The 14,272-nt window shown below is 45.0% G+C and overlaps 1 protein-coding gene across 1 annotated transcript in view; it reads left to right on the forward strand.

Moving 5' to 3' along the window:
* Positions 1-5,156: 5,156 nt before the first annotated feature.
* Positions 5,157-14,272, forward strand: part of CRTAC1 (cartilage acidic protein 1) — a 217,775-nt gene continuing 208,659 nt past the window's right edge. Inside the window, exon 1 of the mRNA XM_023511671.1 lies at positions 5,157-5,214. Within this exon, the coding sequence (XP_023367439.1) occupies positions 5,176-5,214 (39 nt within the window). The 5' untranslated portion in view covers positions 5,157-5,175. The remainder of the gene's footprint in view (positions 5,215-14,272) is intronic.

Consider the following 14,272-nt stretch of genomic DNA (forward strand, 5'->3'; position numbering starts at 1 on the left):
GTGAGAGATTTCTGAACCCTCCTAGGGCTGCAAAGTCCACGAGAGGAAGCCCATGTTTGACTTTGTCACAGCTTTACCCTAGTCCTTGGCACTGGGTCTGGGACTTGGGAGACACTCATAATAGTTTTATTTTTCCAGCAATAGTGAGCAAATAAATTAAAAGTAAATAAAGCTGGGCCCTTTAATATCACAAGGTAGGTAGTTTTAATCACTGGGCATCTTATAGGAAATAGTGTGTTACATTCTGCTTGTGTATTGAACAAGTTGGTTTTGCCTGCCAGTGCCCTTTCTTTTGGAAGACCTACTTCTCCCTCATTCCTTGTGGTTTGGAGCTGCCAATCACTGCCTACTTCCTCACTGGCCACAGGAGTGAGCATGTGACCCAGGCTGAGCCAGCCATTATACTGTCTCCTTTGTACCCATGTCTAATAGAGAAGTGAGCAGGGAACCCAAGCAGGGTCAGTGAGAATTCTTCCATGAGATTTGCACATGGACACAAAGAGAGAAAGGGCCTCTTTCTTTTGGCTCACAAGCCAGCAGCCATCCTTCCCATCAGCTAGAGAGATCCTGCCTAAGAATGAAGCCACAGAGGCAGGGACCACCCAGAACTGGAGACTAAGAGACAGTATCCTGCTGTCGGTGTTTTAACCCCTGGATATTGCTGTGCTGAAAGCCAGATCTACTGTAGAACTTCCCAATTATAAAAGTCAATAAATTCTTTCTTTCCCTTAAGCTGGTTTGAATTGGGTGTATGAACCTTGCAACAAAGAATCCTGACAAATACAGTCTGTTCATTTCAGTTTGAATGTTTTCCACACGTGTTTCACCTTATGACATTGTCTATTTTTAAGAGTACACAAAATGCATTCTGCACATCTTTGTATGCAGTGCACCAAGACACAGCATAAAAATCTGGAGAGAAAAAATTAGAAAAGCCAGTGTTTGTCCTTAAGGGACATTCTAATGGAGGTGAAGCATTGGGGGAAGGGAAGAATTCCATTTAAAGAGTATTTTTGAATTATCTGCTATATACCAGATGTTTTCACAAGTAATTGCAATTAACTATTGCCACCCTAAAAAGAAAATGCTAGTTTTTTCCACTTTATAGAAAAAAATGATTGCTTATGTTAAAGAATATGCCCAAGATCACCCACCTATTAAAAGGTAGAACAAGGCTTCAAATCCAGGCCCCTATGTCCAAGGTAAGTGTCTGTGCCACTGCACAATCCTGCCTCCTAGAAAGGAGCTAAGACAAGCTCAAGAACATTGTAAGGAAAAGAGCAGAATTGTACATTGATCCATTCATAAAATACTTATTCAGTGTCTGCTATTCACTAATGTTTGTGAAAATACTTCTTAACCTACTATACACAACATAAATGTAAAATATTATCCACATGTGCCAGGCACCACGCTAGGCACTGTAGAAGGAGGGACATAAAGATGAATAAAATAGCCTTTTCCTCAGGGGCATACAGTAGAGTAGACTTAGAAATACTTCATAGCAACAAATGATTAATGGCACAGGAGAAGTTCAAAGTGCTGTGAGAGTTCTGAGCGGGAAATGTTTACATCTGATTGAGGGAGCAGAGAGACTTCGTGGCAGAAAAGTATATTAGGTAAGTGCACATCGTTACTGTTGTGCTGAGAATGATGTTCCTATAGGATTTTAGAAAGAGTGCTAAAGAAGGGAGGAGGAGAAAGAAGAGAGAGAGAGGAAAGAGGAAAGAAGGAGGAAGAAATCAGAGAGGGAGGGAGGGGAGCAGAAGGGACAAGAGTGGAGGAAAGGGAAGAAAGAAAAGAAGGAAAAAGGGAGGGAGGGGTAAGAAAGGAGGCAAGCGAGCAGATGGGCCTGCAGCTGCAGCCTGGTCCTGAGATGGCGGGACATGGAATGGCAGCTCTCTAACCTTCCTCTCCAGAGACTCTTTGTTAGGGCAATGTATCCTCTGGACTACTCACCCACCTATCTACTTGTCACTCCAAAATAAATTATTACTTGTAACCCCCACCTCTCACCAAAGGGACCTTGTAATTATAAAATTATAGAGGTTTTTAACTTAAGTGGGAATAGTAAACTTTGGGAGTTTGCTCAACTGAAGACCTTCTAGGCCCTAAAGATTCCTTTTGAGGGGGGGGGGATAGAGTCTTACTTTGTTGCCCCTGGTAGAGTGCTGTGGCATTACAGCTCACAGTAACCTCTTACACTTGGGCTCATGTGATTCTCTTGTCTCAGCCCCACCGGTGCCTGCCACAATGCCCAGCTGTTTTTAGAGATGGGGGGTCTTACTCTGGTTCAGGCTGGTCTCAAAGCTGTGGGCTCAGACAATCCTCCTGCCTTGGCCTCCCAGAGTTCTAGGATTACAGGTATGAGCCACTGCGCCTGGCCTCAGATTCATTTTGAATATCACCGGGTTGAGTCCCAGGAATTTGCATGCTTTAAAGCCACTTAGGTGACTCTGCTGCATATGTTCTGAGGAACACGCTTTGAGAAAGACTGCAGCCTAACCAAATTGTTTCACAAGTAAAGAAGCCATAGAGTCCCAGAGAAATGAGAACTCGTTTGGGGTCACGCAGCTAGTTAGTAAAAAATCCAGGCCCAGAATTCAGGAGTGTGGACTTTGAGTCCGTTGCTCTATTTCCCCCTAGACTGGATAGCTATACAACCAGAGTTTGCTTAATACTGTAGGAATATCCACATGGACCGAGAGCCACAACTCTCAGTCATCCAAGGGTACAAGATTTTAAATCCAGCTTCTCTAAGATTCCGGTGTTAACTTACACATAGTTAGCACTACATAAATATTTGACTTGAAAAATCCCTAGTTGGCACTTAAAAAAAGAAAAAATAAATAGAGAGAAGGAAGTTCTAGTGACTCTGCAGGTAAAAGAATAAGACTCCTTCTCAGCTGTTTTCTCATGGCTTCTCTTCATAAGTTTGCCTTCGATTCAGGCTCATTTAGTAAGTATTTAATGAGCACCTACCATTTTTAAAGGCACCATGTTCTGTGCTTAGGGGATACAAAAATAAAAGTTAGCTTTTCTGTTCTGATGAGTGACATGTTACAGGGAAATATTTGTTTGGGGGAAATCAGAGTATACTTCATGGAAGTGATTTTGAGATGGATTATAAAGGCTAAGACTTTCAACAGCAAAATATGAAGGGAAGTTGATCTGGGAGGGTTCATCTCATGGGTAAGAAGGTGCTGAAGAACTGGTCAGTAGTTCACTTTGGCTGTAGCTAGGGAACCAATGAGAAGGTAATGGGATTATTAAACCAGAAGGTAATGATGGTCCTTGTAGTGGAGGATTTAGATTTAGAATGGAATGTTGAAGCTAAATCCAAAAGATGCTGTGGAATTATTAAAAATGTTGGATTGGTTTGATATTTCAGAAATATGTTTCTGATAAGGGTGTTATGTAGAGTGATCAGAAGCTGGGAGAGCTAGAAGACAGGAAGACTGGCTGTGAAGATGGCCAATTGGAGAGACAGGTGATGAAGGTCAGGATGCAGCCAGGGGCAGAGGGGTCAGGTCACAACAGCTCTAGAGGGGTCTAAAGTAGAGAAGGGTATGGATAACTCTGAAGTCTCAAACTTGGGTGACTGAATAATCAAATATAGGGATGTTGGGAAGTGAGGTTGCTTTGGCTTGGATGGTGATGGTGGAAATTTTGATGTGAAATATGCTAACATTAAAGTTTTATAAACCATCTGAATATAGGCACTAGCTAGCCAAGATGGAGTTGAAGGTGAAGAGACAGGTGTTAGCTAGGGGTATAGAGGAATCACTGACATGATCATGGAAACTGCTGGAATAGGTAGCAGCCATGAGTGAAGAAGATTAGAATGGTTATATGTTTGAATTGTAAATAACAGAAATCCCTACACATTATGGTTTAAACAATGCAAGAAATTTATTGCCTCATGTAACTGAAAAATCCAGTGGAGTAGATTTCAGGGATGGTTAGTCAGCGACCTGGATCAATTATGCTTCAGTTCCCTAAACTCTGCTTTATACTGTGTTTTAGCCTCCTCTTCACACTGGATTCCCTTGAGGTTGTAAAATGGTAGCCAACAGCAATTAAGTACATATGGTTTGTCATTTATACCCAAGAGGAGGGAAAGAACTAGTTTCCTTCAACTATCAAATGAAAGCCTTGAGCTTTGCTCTAATTGGCTTACTGAAGGTCACATGTAAATGTCACATGGCGATGGCTCTGGTCTGGTTTTCCCCGAGCTCTCACTGTGGTAGGAGGGATGAGTAACACTAAATCAGTCACAGCTTACCATTACAGCAGGAGATAGAATCACTTCTACCCGGTTCTCCTGGCTTCTTACACAACGAGAGCTGGAGATCAGTTTAAGTTCACAACAAGGTCTAAAATCAGATTCTTATAGAGCAGCAGTTCTCAGCCTGTGGTGCGTGACCCCTTTGTAACAATGAAAATACGTCCTGGCATTAGGAAGGTTGAGAACCACTGTTATAGAGGTAGGAAATGTAAGGAAATCATATTGCTGTGGAACCTCAGAGAGGAAAATATTTATTTCACTTAGGATACAATAACCAACAAGGTGGTAGGCATGATGACAGATAAAGGGTCATTTGTTTGGATGATTAAGAAGAGCATTTGTGGCTCAGCGCCTGTGGCTCAAGTGGCTAAGGCGCCAGCCACATACACCTAAGGCGGCGGGTTTGAATCCAGCCCGGGCCTGCCAAACAACAATGACGGCTGCAACCAAAAAATGGTCAGGCGTGGTGGGTGCCTGTGGTCCCAGCTACCTGGGAGGCAGAGGCAGGAGACTTGCTTGAGCCCAGGAGTTGGAGGTTGCTATGAGCTGTGACACCATGGCACTCTACCCAGGGGGACAGCTTGAGACTCTGTCTCAAAAAAAAAAAAAAAAAAAAAGAAGAGCATTTGTGACCTCAAGATGACAGCTTTAGTCGAGTGTTGGTCATCAGAGACCCAAAGGTTGAGAAAGAACTGGAAGATAAAAAGGAGAAGTGTGGACTCTTGTTTCAGAAAGATGGGCAGTGATGAAGGAAAAAGCGATTCAGAGGGAGAAGGGCCCATTGCATACTGCTTTTAGGAGAAGGAAGACAAGAGACACCAAGAGGAGAGTGCAGGAGAAGAGGGGAGAGATGGACAATGTGGAAATGTGGACAATTGGAATAACCAATGCAGCATGGTGTTGACGAGCCAGGAAGAGGGAATAAGGTGAGATATGCAGGCGGGGAAGTTTGTTTGGAGAAGAAATTGGGCACCTCTTCCTTGGAGATCAGCCTGGGAGGAGGGCCAGGGTAAAAACATTGATGTGAAAGGAAGTTGAGGAAACTCAGGGCTGTGCCTATAACTTTCCCAGTAAAATGAACTCCGGAGGCTGAGAGTTTCTGGATGCCCCCAGCAGGCCCCAGAGATTTGGAAAAATACCTGGGGGAATTCATTAGGAAGCTACAAAACATGAATAAGAAGACTGGAGAATTGCAAATTAGTACAGTCTTTCTGAAGAGTAGCTGGCACCTTACAACAGAAGCCATAAAAGTGTTTCTAGCCTTTGACCCAATAATCTCTCTTCTGGGACTACATACCATGGAAGTAACAGAAGAGGAAATATAAACTATTCTTAAAAAGATGTTTATTGCTGCCCTGTTCATAATAGGAAAATCCTGGAAGACATCCAAATGCTCCACAATTGGGGAGTGGTTAAGCAGATTCGGAACATTAGTATGATGGAATATTATTTAATCATTACAAATGATAAACATGAGTACTCTGTCAATATACGAGAAAATGTATACAAAAAAAGGTTAGGTGAACAAGGTAGAGTATGAAATAGGATGGACGTTGATTTCTACCCTAGAAAATGATGCTTATACAATGGCATGCCTTATAAAAAGGTCACTGCATTGTGTAAATAGTTGGTGTGAGGAGGTGAAGAGATTTTTTTTCCCCTTTAGAAAAATGTTTAAATACACATTTTTTAAAGAGTTGGCAAGCAGCTGAAGCTAGTCAGCGTGAATTTGTAGTAATGCTGATCTGCAGGACTCTCAGCGGTCTCCCTTTTCAGAGAAAGAAAGGAAGAGCGGGGGACATTCAGAACCAAAGACAATTAAGGAAGTGAGTCATGAAACCAGGGGTCACCAAGAGATGACCAAGTTCTTTGCTGAAATGGCTTATCATGCTGCAGGTTTCGTAGGGAGGGGAGTAGAGCCAGAATAGATACTAGCACCCTGGAAATTGGAAAGATGGGAGGGGCTACAGACCCCAAGGGAAGTGAGGAGTTGTGCTTCCGGAAGTGAATGAGTGGGAGCTCTGAGCTCCTGAGAGTGATGCTACAAAACCAGGGGTAGTGGGAATGATGAAACCAACTGAAAAAGAGTGTGTAGGGGTGTGTGTGAATAGAGAACTCTGGAGTAAAAGAGGCTGAGAGATAGTAATAATAGGTAAACATGTCTGGAATGAACAGAGAAGTACGGTAAACACAATGGCCCTTCCTTCATTTATTCATCCAATAAATACTTATCGAACTCCTACTATGTGCCAGGCACTATTCTAGACACTAGAGAATCAACAGTGAATAAAACAGACAGTGGGATTTGTCCCACCAGAAACTTTGTCCCACTGGGTGGCCCTGAACCACACACCTCTCTGTTGCAGGTCCTGGCATGTACTTGATGTTCAGTTACGTTTGGTTCAATGAATGCAGAAATGAGATGAATTTGACTGATCTTTTAAAGCAGGGTCCAGTCAGTGTGCTAGGGCCCTGGGAGCATGGAGGTAGGGGCATGGGGCCTAGCAGCCAGCTCCGGGAGTCAGTGCACTCAAGCAGTTAGAGAGTTGCTGCCCAAGAAAGTGGGCTCAGCAGAGATGGAGGGGCCAGGTACAGAGAGAAGAGATATAGTACCGTCCTTTCTAGGACCAGAGAGAAGAACAAGAAGATTGATGTAGGGATAGAATATATTAAGATGAGAAGTGTTGTATTTGAGAAAATATTCATGGAATGTTCTTGATGTTTTCCTGAAGGTCATTTATTCACCATTTACTGGGCATCAACCTAGGTGAATGGCTCTTGACTAGGGATTTGAGGGCCTGTAGAGTTAAAAAAAAAAAAAAAAAGACTCAGTTGCTATTCTCAGAAGGCTTACAGGCTTGTAAAACCAGAGTTGGTCTTGAAAACTGAGGTTTAGGAAAATAAGAACTACTCCTGAATCCCCCAGTGTAGAAAGAAGCTATGACAACGGCCCAGGGCTCTCTCCATTACCAGAATTGTCTGAAACCTGGGGGCGAAAAGAGGAACATTGTCCTGTGCAGTTTTGCCAGGGCTTGGCTAGAGGCAGGAGGCACAGGGCGACTGATACTGGGATTCTGGAGAGAAGAGGCTGGGATGCTGACTGCACAGTAGGGGCTGGGAGGCCTGGGGAGGGAATAGCCAGAGGGGCTGCTGCACTGGGGAGAGTGAGAGGGGGGTGTTAGGGGCTAGTTCAGAAAGGTGACAGAGACCAGTCTCTTGGGTTTTTTCACCGTCTGGAAGAAAATGGACAGAAGAAACCTCAGAGCTAGTGGTCTGCTGCCCTAGAGATGGAGAAAGCCCGAGTCACAGAGTTGGGGAAGAAGGGATTGATGGTACTGGCCCAGGAACTACACACCTGACGGGCCCTTCTGCTAGCCTACCTGAGGGGCAGCTGGCACCCAAGACAGGGAGGGAGGGGTGGTGGTTCATTCATTCATCAACAAACATTTACTAGGCTCAGACAGTTCTGGTTTCTAATCCTTGCTTTGCCACATACCAGCCATGCGACCTTGGACAGATACATCACTTCCCTTTTCTAAGCCTCAGTTTCTTCATCCTTGAAATGGGCTTACCAACCTGGAAGGGTTATTCTGAGAATTACACCCCAAGACAGGCTAGCTGACTTAACCCTTAGGACAGCCTAGCTGTTATTTTTATTAGAACGATGCTTAGTTCTGTGGGGGATACAAAGAGGAACAGGGTACAGCTCTCCTCCCCATCCTGCCAGAACTCCCTGCAATGAGGGGAGACAGATATGAACAAGGGATGACAACCAACCAGAACACCATGTTTCATTGTTGAACAGTAGCATGCCTACTGTGGGAGCCTGGCGGAGCGAATAATTAGTTCTGCCTGTAGAGGTCAGGGAAGGCTTCCCCGAAGAGGGGACATTTGAGCTGGACCATTAAACGGATCACCTGGCAGAGAGGAGGGGAGAAACCCTGCAGGCACAGCAGCCGCCTTGAGCAAAAGCAAGGAAGCATGCAAGGGCAGCAAGAGAGAGGGAAGAGTGACAGTGCTTCCAGTCCACAGCCTGGCGCTGGGAGGGGGAGCCGGGAGGGGCGCCTGGGGCCGGTCTGGGAAGGGCCTTGAGCGCTGGGGTGTGTGCAGACATGTACTCCTGCTGCAGTCTGTCAGGAGAGATGGCTCTGGCGGGAGGAAGGATAGAAGGAAGGAGGCTGGAGTAGTTGCTAGGGAGACCCGGCCCTGCCCCCTACAGCTTGGGTGCAGCCTGCACCCCAGCCATCTCAGGTTGCTTGGGGATCCAGGGCCCCTTGCTGCAGTTAGTCATCACTGGTCCCCACTGCACCCAGCTGCTGCTGCCACGGCCTCCAGACATTCCCCATATGGGGGAGAGGGCACTCATGCACACAGTGCTGAGACCCTGAGGGTCCAAAGTCCCTCATCTATCACTTTGGGGGTGCCCTGTGGGCCCTGCACTGGTTTGAGGGCTGACTGGATGCAGCCTTGGTCTCTCTCATAGGAGGAGTGAAAGGACTGTCCCCACCTGTTAAGTTGACTTTCCTTTTCAAAAAGAGCTTTGCTGATGAAGAGCGATAAGTGTCTTTCACTGGTGAGGAAAGGATTTTAATAACGTCTGTGGATGACTCTTGCCCTGCTCCTCAGAGATACAGAGGCTCATTCTTCTTCCTTTTAATAACCCCGGTGCGACTGAACTGTGGAGCGGCCAGCTCTGGCTCTTTCTCACCCCAGTGGTGCACCACTTGCCCCTCTGCCTCCTGCTCCCGCCATCCCCGTCTCTCTGCTATCAGATTTCCCTCACCTTCCTTTTCTTCTCTCCCTCACCCCTCCTTTCTCTGAGAGTCATGGGCTGGAAGGGACCTTATTAACTGGAAACCTGGTCCAAAGAGATGGATGGGCAGGCCAGCAGAGAGTGAGCCCCTTGTCACTCTGGCGGCAGTCCTGCAGGCCAGAGCTTGCCAAGGAGATTGGTGTTGGCAGATGAAACGTGCCTCCCAGACTTCGGTTTGCATTAGAATCACCTGCAGTGCTTATTAACAAACCCGAGTTCCAGAGCCCGCCTGAGCCTCTGTTCTCTAGGTCTGCAAAGAGCCCAGAGAACTGCAGTTTCCTCCACTAAGCCCTTATGGAGACCCAGGCAGGGGGCCATGAGGCCCTCAGAGAAACCCAGAGGCGAGACTGGACAAGTTCCTTCCTGGGACTCTCCTGCTAACCCCATTCAATAGCCTTTCTTCCAACTCCACCTTTTTCCCTCAACAATCCATGCATATGAGGCCTGAGGCATTCTGCGGTTTGGGAGCTTGAATCATATGCTGTGTTGAAGTTGGTTCTGTAGTAGCAGCAGCTAGCGTGTACTGAGCGTGAGTGTGAGAAAGCTGGGTGAACACTTGCCATGCTGCTCGGTTCACCCCCAGTGATGCGGACGTCGGTCTTATTAGCCCCTTCATTGCCCTCGACTTGCCCCTTGACTCCAGGCCCACAAAGGCACAGCTGGGTCCCCCTGAGACCTGAGCTGATGTTTGCTGAGTCCATTCCCCTAGCCCCACTCCACACTGCTCACAGAACAAGCACAGGGGAGACAGGGCAAAGGAGAGGAGACGTGTGGGAGAATGTAAGGGAAACTTCTCTCTCCCATAAGATGGTCAATAGAAAACAATCCTCAAGGGAAAATGGCTGTTTTCCTAATTGTCTCCACCGCCTGGGCCTTCTTGTGTTTAGCCTTGTTATTTCTCCTCCTAAATAATTCCCTCTCCCCTCCACCCCACACTCCTAAACTCAACCTGAAAACTACCCAGTAGGCCACAATTCTCCCAGGCTTCTGCCTGTCACACATAGATTCCATATAACACAATCTCCTTCAGCCCTTGTGCCAAGCTCTAGTGACCAGCTAGCCTCATCCCTTGATTGTGTTCTGGCCTCCACACCAGCCCCTACAACCATCACTGCTTTGTACCTGAAAGACTTCCCTCATTACCTTCCTAGCAAGAATTGAGTCCCCCAAACTCTAGTATTCTGTGATACTATCAGTTACATCTTCCTAAACCCTCTGCTGTCATCTTTATTTTATTTTTTATTTATATATTTCTTTAGAGATGGGGTCTTGCAGTGTTGTCCAGGCTGATCTCAAACTCCTAGATTCAAGTGACCCTTCTGCCTCAACCTCCTGAGTAGCTGGGACTACAGGTGCACACTACCATGCCCAACTTACTGCTGCCATCTTGCATGCCCCACCTCCCACTTAATCACTGGCTCAGCCTTGCCGTGCACACTGAGTCTGAAATCCCTGCCTCTGCCTCCCACCTGCTTCTACAGAATGAATTCTTCTTTCCTGGAGGCCCAACATATTATACTATATTCTTCCAACCACTGGGCCTTTGCTTATGCAGTTCCTGTCATCAGACCTGCCATTCTCTCTCATTTTCTCTCATTTCAAACCTTTATTCCTTTAACCACTCAGTCCTAAACTCTTTACCTGCACACAGCCTTCTCTGGGAACTTACCTTCCTTTCCTTTTAATTCCTTGGTGCTCAGTATCCACAGTTGGCATCTTACACTCTCACACTTAAGTATTTATTGACTCAGAATTATTCTAAGGTTGTTTCGGATCTCTGTGTTTTTCTCTCCCCAGCCAGATGCTGTAGGTGTTTGAGAACAATACTAGACCTTTTTTGCTCTTCAGCGCCTACTCTCCCAGAACACAGTGAGTGGCTTTAGTAACTTTGCATTAAATTGAAACAATTCCTAAATGACCATCCCTTTAATTACAATGAATGACTTCAAAGTCCAAAGCCAGTGGAGTGTGTGCTTTGTAGATGGAAATGATCAGATGATATAGTGGGATGAAGAACACTGTACTAAAAGGCAGGCACCTGCTTTATAATCCCACACTTTCTATTGTCCGGCTGTGTGATCCAAGGCAAGTCACTCCACGTCTCTATCCTGAGGGGTCGGACCAGCTGTCCTATGAGACCCTTCCCAGCTTTTCCACATCCTGTGATCTGGGCTAATTAATCCCCCATCTCTCCTAGCCAATGATTGAGGGTAAATGTGTCTCTCTGGACCTCACTTTACTTACATGTGAAATGGAAACTACAGTAATAGTAGCTAATTTATAGAGTTGTTGTAAGAATTAAATGCAACAATTCAGAAAGCTCTTAGCCTAGAGCTGGCCCATAGAAAGTGATCAATAAATAGTAGCTATTATTAAGTCACTTGGCCTGGGTTAGGAGGGTGAGGGAAACCCCAGAAGGAGAAGGCCATCTCCTTTGTTTGATCCAAGTAGAAAGTCTAAAAGTCCGTGAAGCCATTTGCGCTCTGATGACGTTAGGCTGGGGCTCCCATGGTAGGGCCCAGCCCAGCAGCCTTGTAGGGACTAAAACACCAACTGTCCCATTAATGACAGCACTGCTGGCAGTTGGGGTGACCCTGTTGTATAGCCCCATTGATTTTCCCATTACCCTTTAATGCTGTGTATTAAAGGCTTTGCAGATCTACTCTGTTACCTTCTTTCTTTATTATCTCTAGGGCCTGCCCAAATGCTTGGGAGGATTAAATTGCCCAGCTGCAGTAAACCTCTCAGCAGGGTGAGACACCTTTTGTTGAGTAGATCTTGGAAGCCAGGAGCCTTGGAAGCTTTCCTGGCTTACTGCTCAGGTCATGCAAACACTAATAAGGACCCTGCAGGGAGCACAGACTATGCTCTTGGGGCTAACTCATACCCACTGCCAGCTGGAGGAGGACACACCAGAAGAGCCAGGTCCTCACCCCTCTGCTGGTTTCTTTTCTGGCCTTACCTGGCCTCAGCCTGCCCCTGATTAGTAACTCCTTTTGCTGTGTCCTCAACTCCCATGGCCTTCTTTTTTTTTTTTTTTTTAATTCTTTGAGATAGGTTCTCACTCTCTCACCTGGGCTAGAGTGCAGTGACGTCATCATAGTTCACTGCAACCTCAAACTCCTGGGCTCAAGCAATTTTCCTTCCTGAGCCTCCCATGTACCAAGTACCTGGGACTACAGATGTGCACCTCCATCCCCAGCTAGTTTTTCTCTTTTTTGGTAGAGACTTAGTATCACTCTTGCTCAGGCCTATCTTGAACTCTTTGCCTCAGGCAATGCTCCTCCCTCAGCCTCCCATGCTAGGCTTAGGGTGTGCTCGTCTTTCATCCTGCTCCCTGTTGCCCACTCATGTCTGCCTCCTGGCTGCTGTTCTTAGTCAGTGATTCCATTTACTAGTCTGGATCCTAATACACACATGACTTCACAACACTTATTCAGAACTTAGGATTGCCTTGGCTCCCTTATTTGTGAAATGGGAACATGAGTCCTCTTGTTGAGACCAGAGGGAGACCACGTCATTCTTTCTCTGAGCAAAAGAGCCCAAGGAATCAAGCATTACTGCTTTTTTTTCCTTTTAATTTGAGGTATGATCAAAGATAGGTTGATATTTCATAGTACAATTCATCTATGCAAATTCTTTTTTTCCCACTGAAAAGTAAAACAGCAATTCAAAGGTGCATCTTGTTCTCAGCTGGCATCCTGGACAACAAGTCTCCATCCCCTGAGAGTAGATTTGAGTTTGGGAATTGGTCAATGAAACTTAAACCTGATGAACAAACTAAGTGATCAAACAGAATACAGACAATCCACAACTTGACCATTATTTGACTTGTGATGTTTTTACTTTACAATGGTGCGAAAGCAAAAATGCATTCAGTAGGAACCATAATTCAAATTTTGAATTTCCATCTTTTCCCAGGCTAGCAACAATATGCCATACAGACTCACTTGTGATACTAGGCAGTGACAGCAAGTCGTAGCTCCCTGTCAACTCCACCTGCAATCATGAGAGTAAATAACCAGTACGGTACAGTGTACTGTGTTCAATAAATTGTAAAAGATAGTAAAATCTTTATTATAAAATAGGCTTTATGTTAGATGATTTTGCCAAACTTTAGGCTAATGTTAATGTTCTGCATATTAAGCTAAGCTATGATGCTCAATCAATTAGGTGTATTAAATGCATTTTTGACTTAAGATATTTTCAACTAACAATGGGTTTATCGGGACGTAACCCCATCATAAGTCAAGTATCTGTAATCTTCTCCTCTCTTCCACAGACATAAATTAAGGACATGGCTTTACTGTTAAATTGACACTAACGTTTATCTCAATGAAGAGTTCTAACACATTTTGTAATAAGTGTTGCTTCTCTAGGTGACAACTTTGAAGGGAAATGCACTTACACGATTAAGCTTTGGTCAACTTATATATGAAGCCGGTTTTAGGGGAGAAGGTAAAAGAAATCTAACTCAAATTGGGTTAAGGAGAAAAAAATAATTTATTGGCTCCATGATTGAAACATCCACAGTTAGACTTATTTTCAGGTATGTCTGGAGTTATTCAGGGGCTGAGCTAACATGATCAGAACCCGGCCTTTCTTAGTCTCTTGGCTCTCTACCTGTGCTTACTTTTCACTCTCAAGCAGACCCTCTGAACATGGTAGCACCCCTCAATCTTCAAATCCAATGGCAAGAGAGCTCCACTTACCCTCTGTTTACAACAAAGATCCCAAGATGGAATTTTACTGGCCTGGCAGGTGCTGTGCCCTTCCCTGAACAATCACCAGGGCCAAGGGGATGGAATTCCTGAGGGACCACGTCTGAGTCACATGTGCATTCTAGGAACCAGATTGATCCCACATGAACCAACAGTACCATAGGGGTGTCTCCAGAGAGGAAAAAATGAGGTTCTGTTACCAGAGGAGAGGCACGCGCACAGTTGGTAGACAGATACAACCAGTATGCATTATGGCTTTTTTAAAAAATGAGATTCAAAGTTGTCACATTAACATGATAGAATCATGAAAGATTTTCTTTTAAAATTTTTACTTTATTCTTATATTACAGTTCATAAAATAAAGAGAAATGTAGATGCTCATAAAAAACAATTTATAACTGAAGCAGAATTTTTTTAAAAAAAAGAAATTGCTCCATTCATTTCTAGTTG

This window comes from Otolemur garnettii, unplaced genomic scaffold, assembly GCF_000181295.1.
Source record: "Otolemur garnettii isolate 467f Iridium unplaced genomic scaffold, OtoGar3 scaffold00021, whole genome shotgun sequence".
Lineage (NCBI taxonomy): Eukaryota > Metazoa > Chordata > Mammalia > Primates > Galagidae > Otolemur > Otolemur garnettii.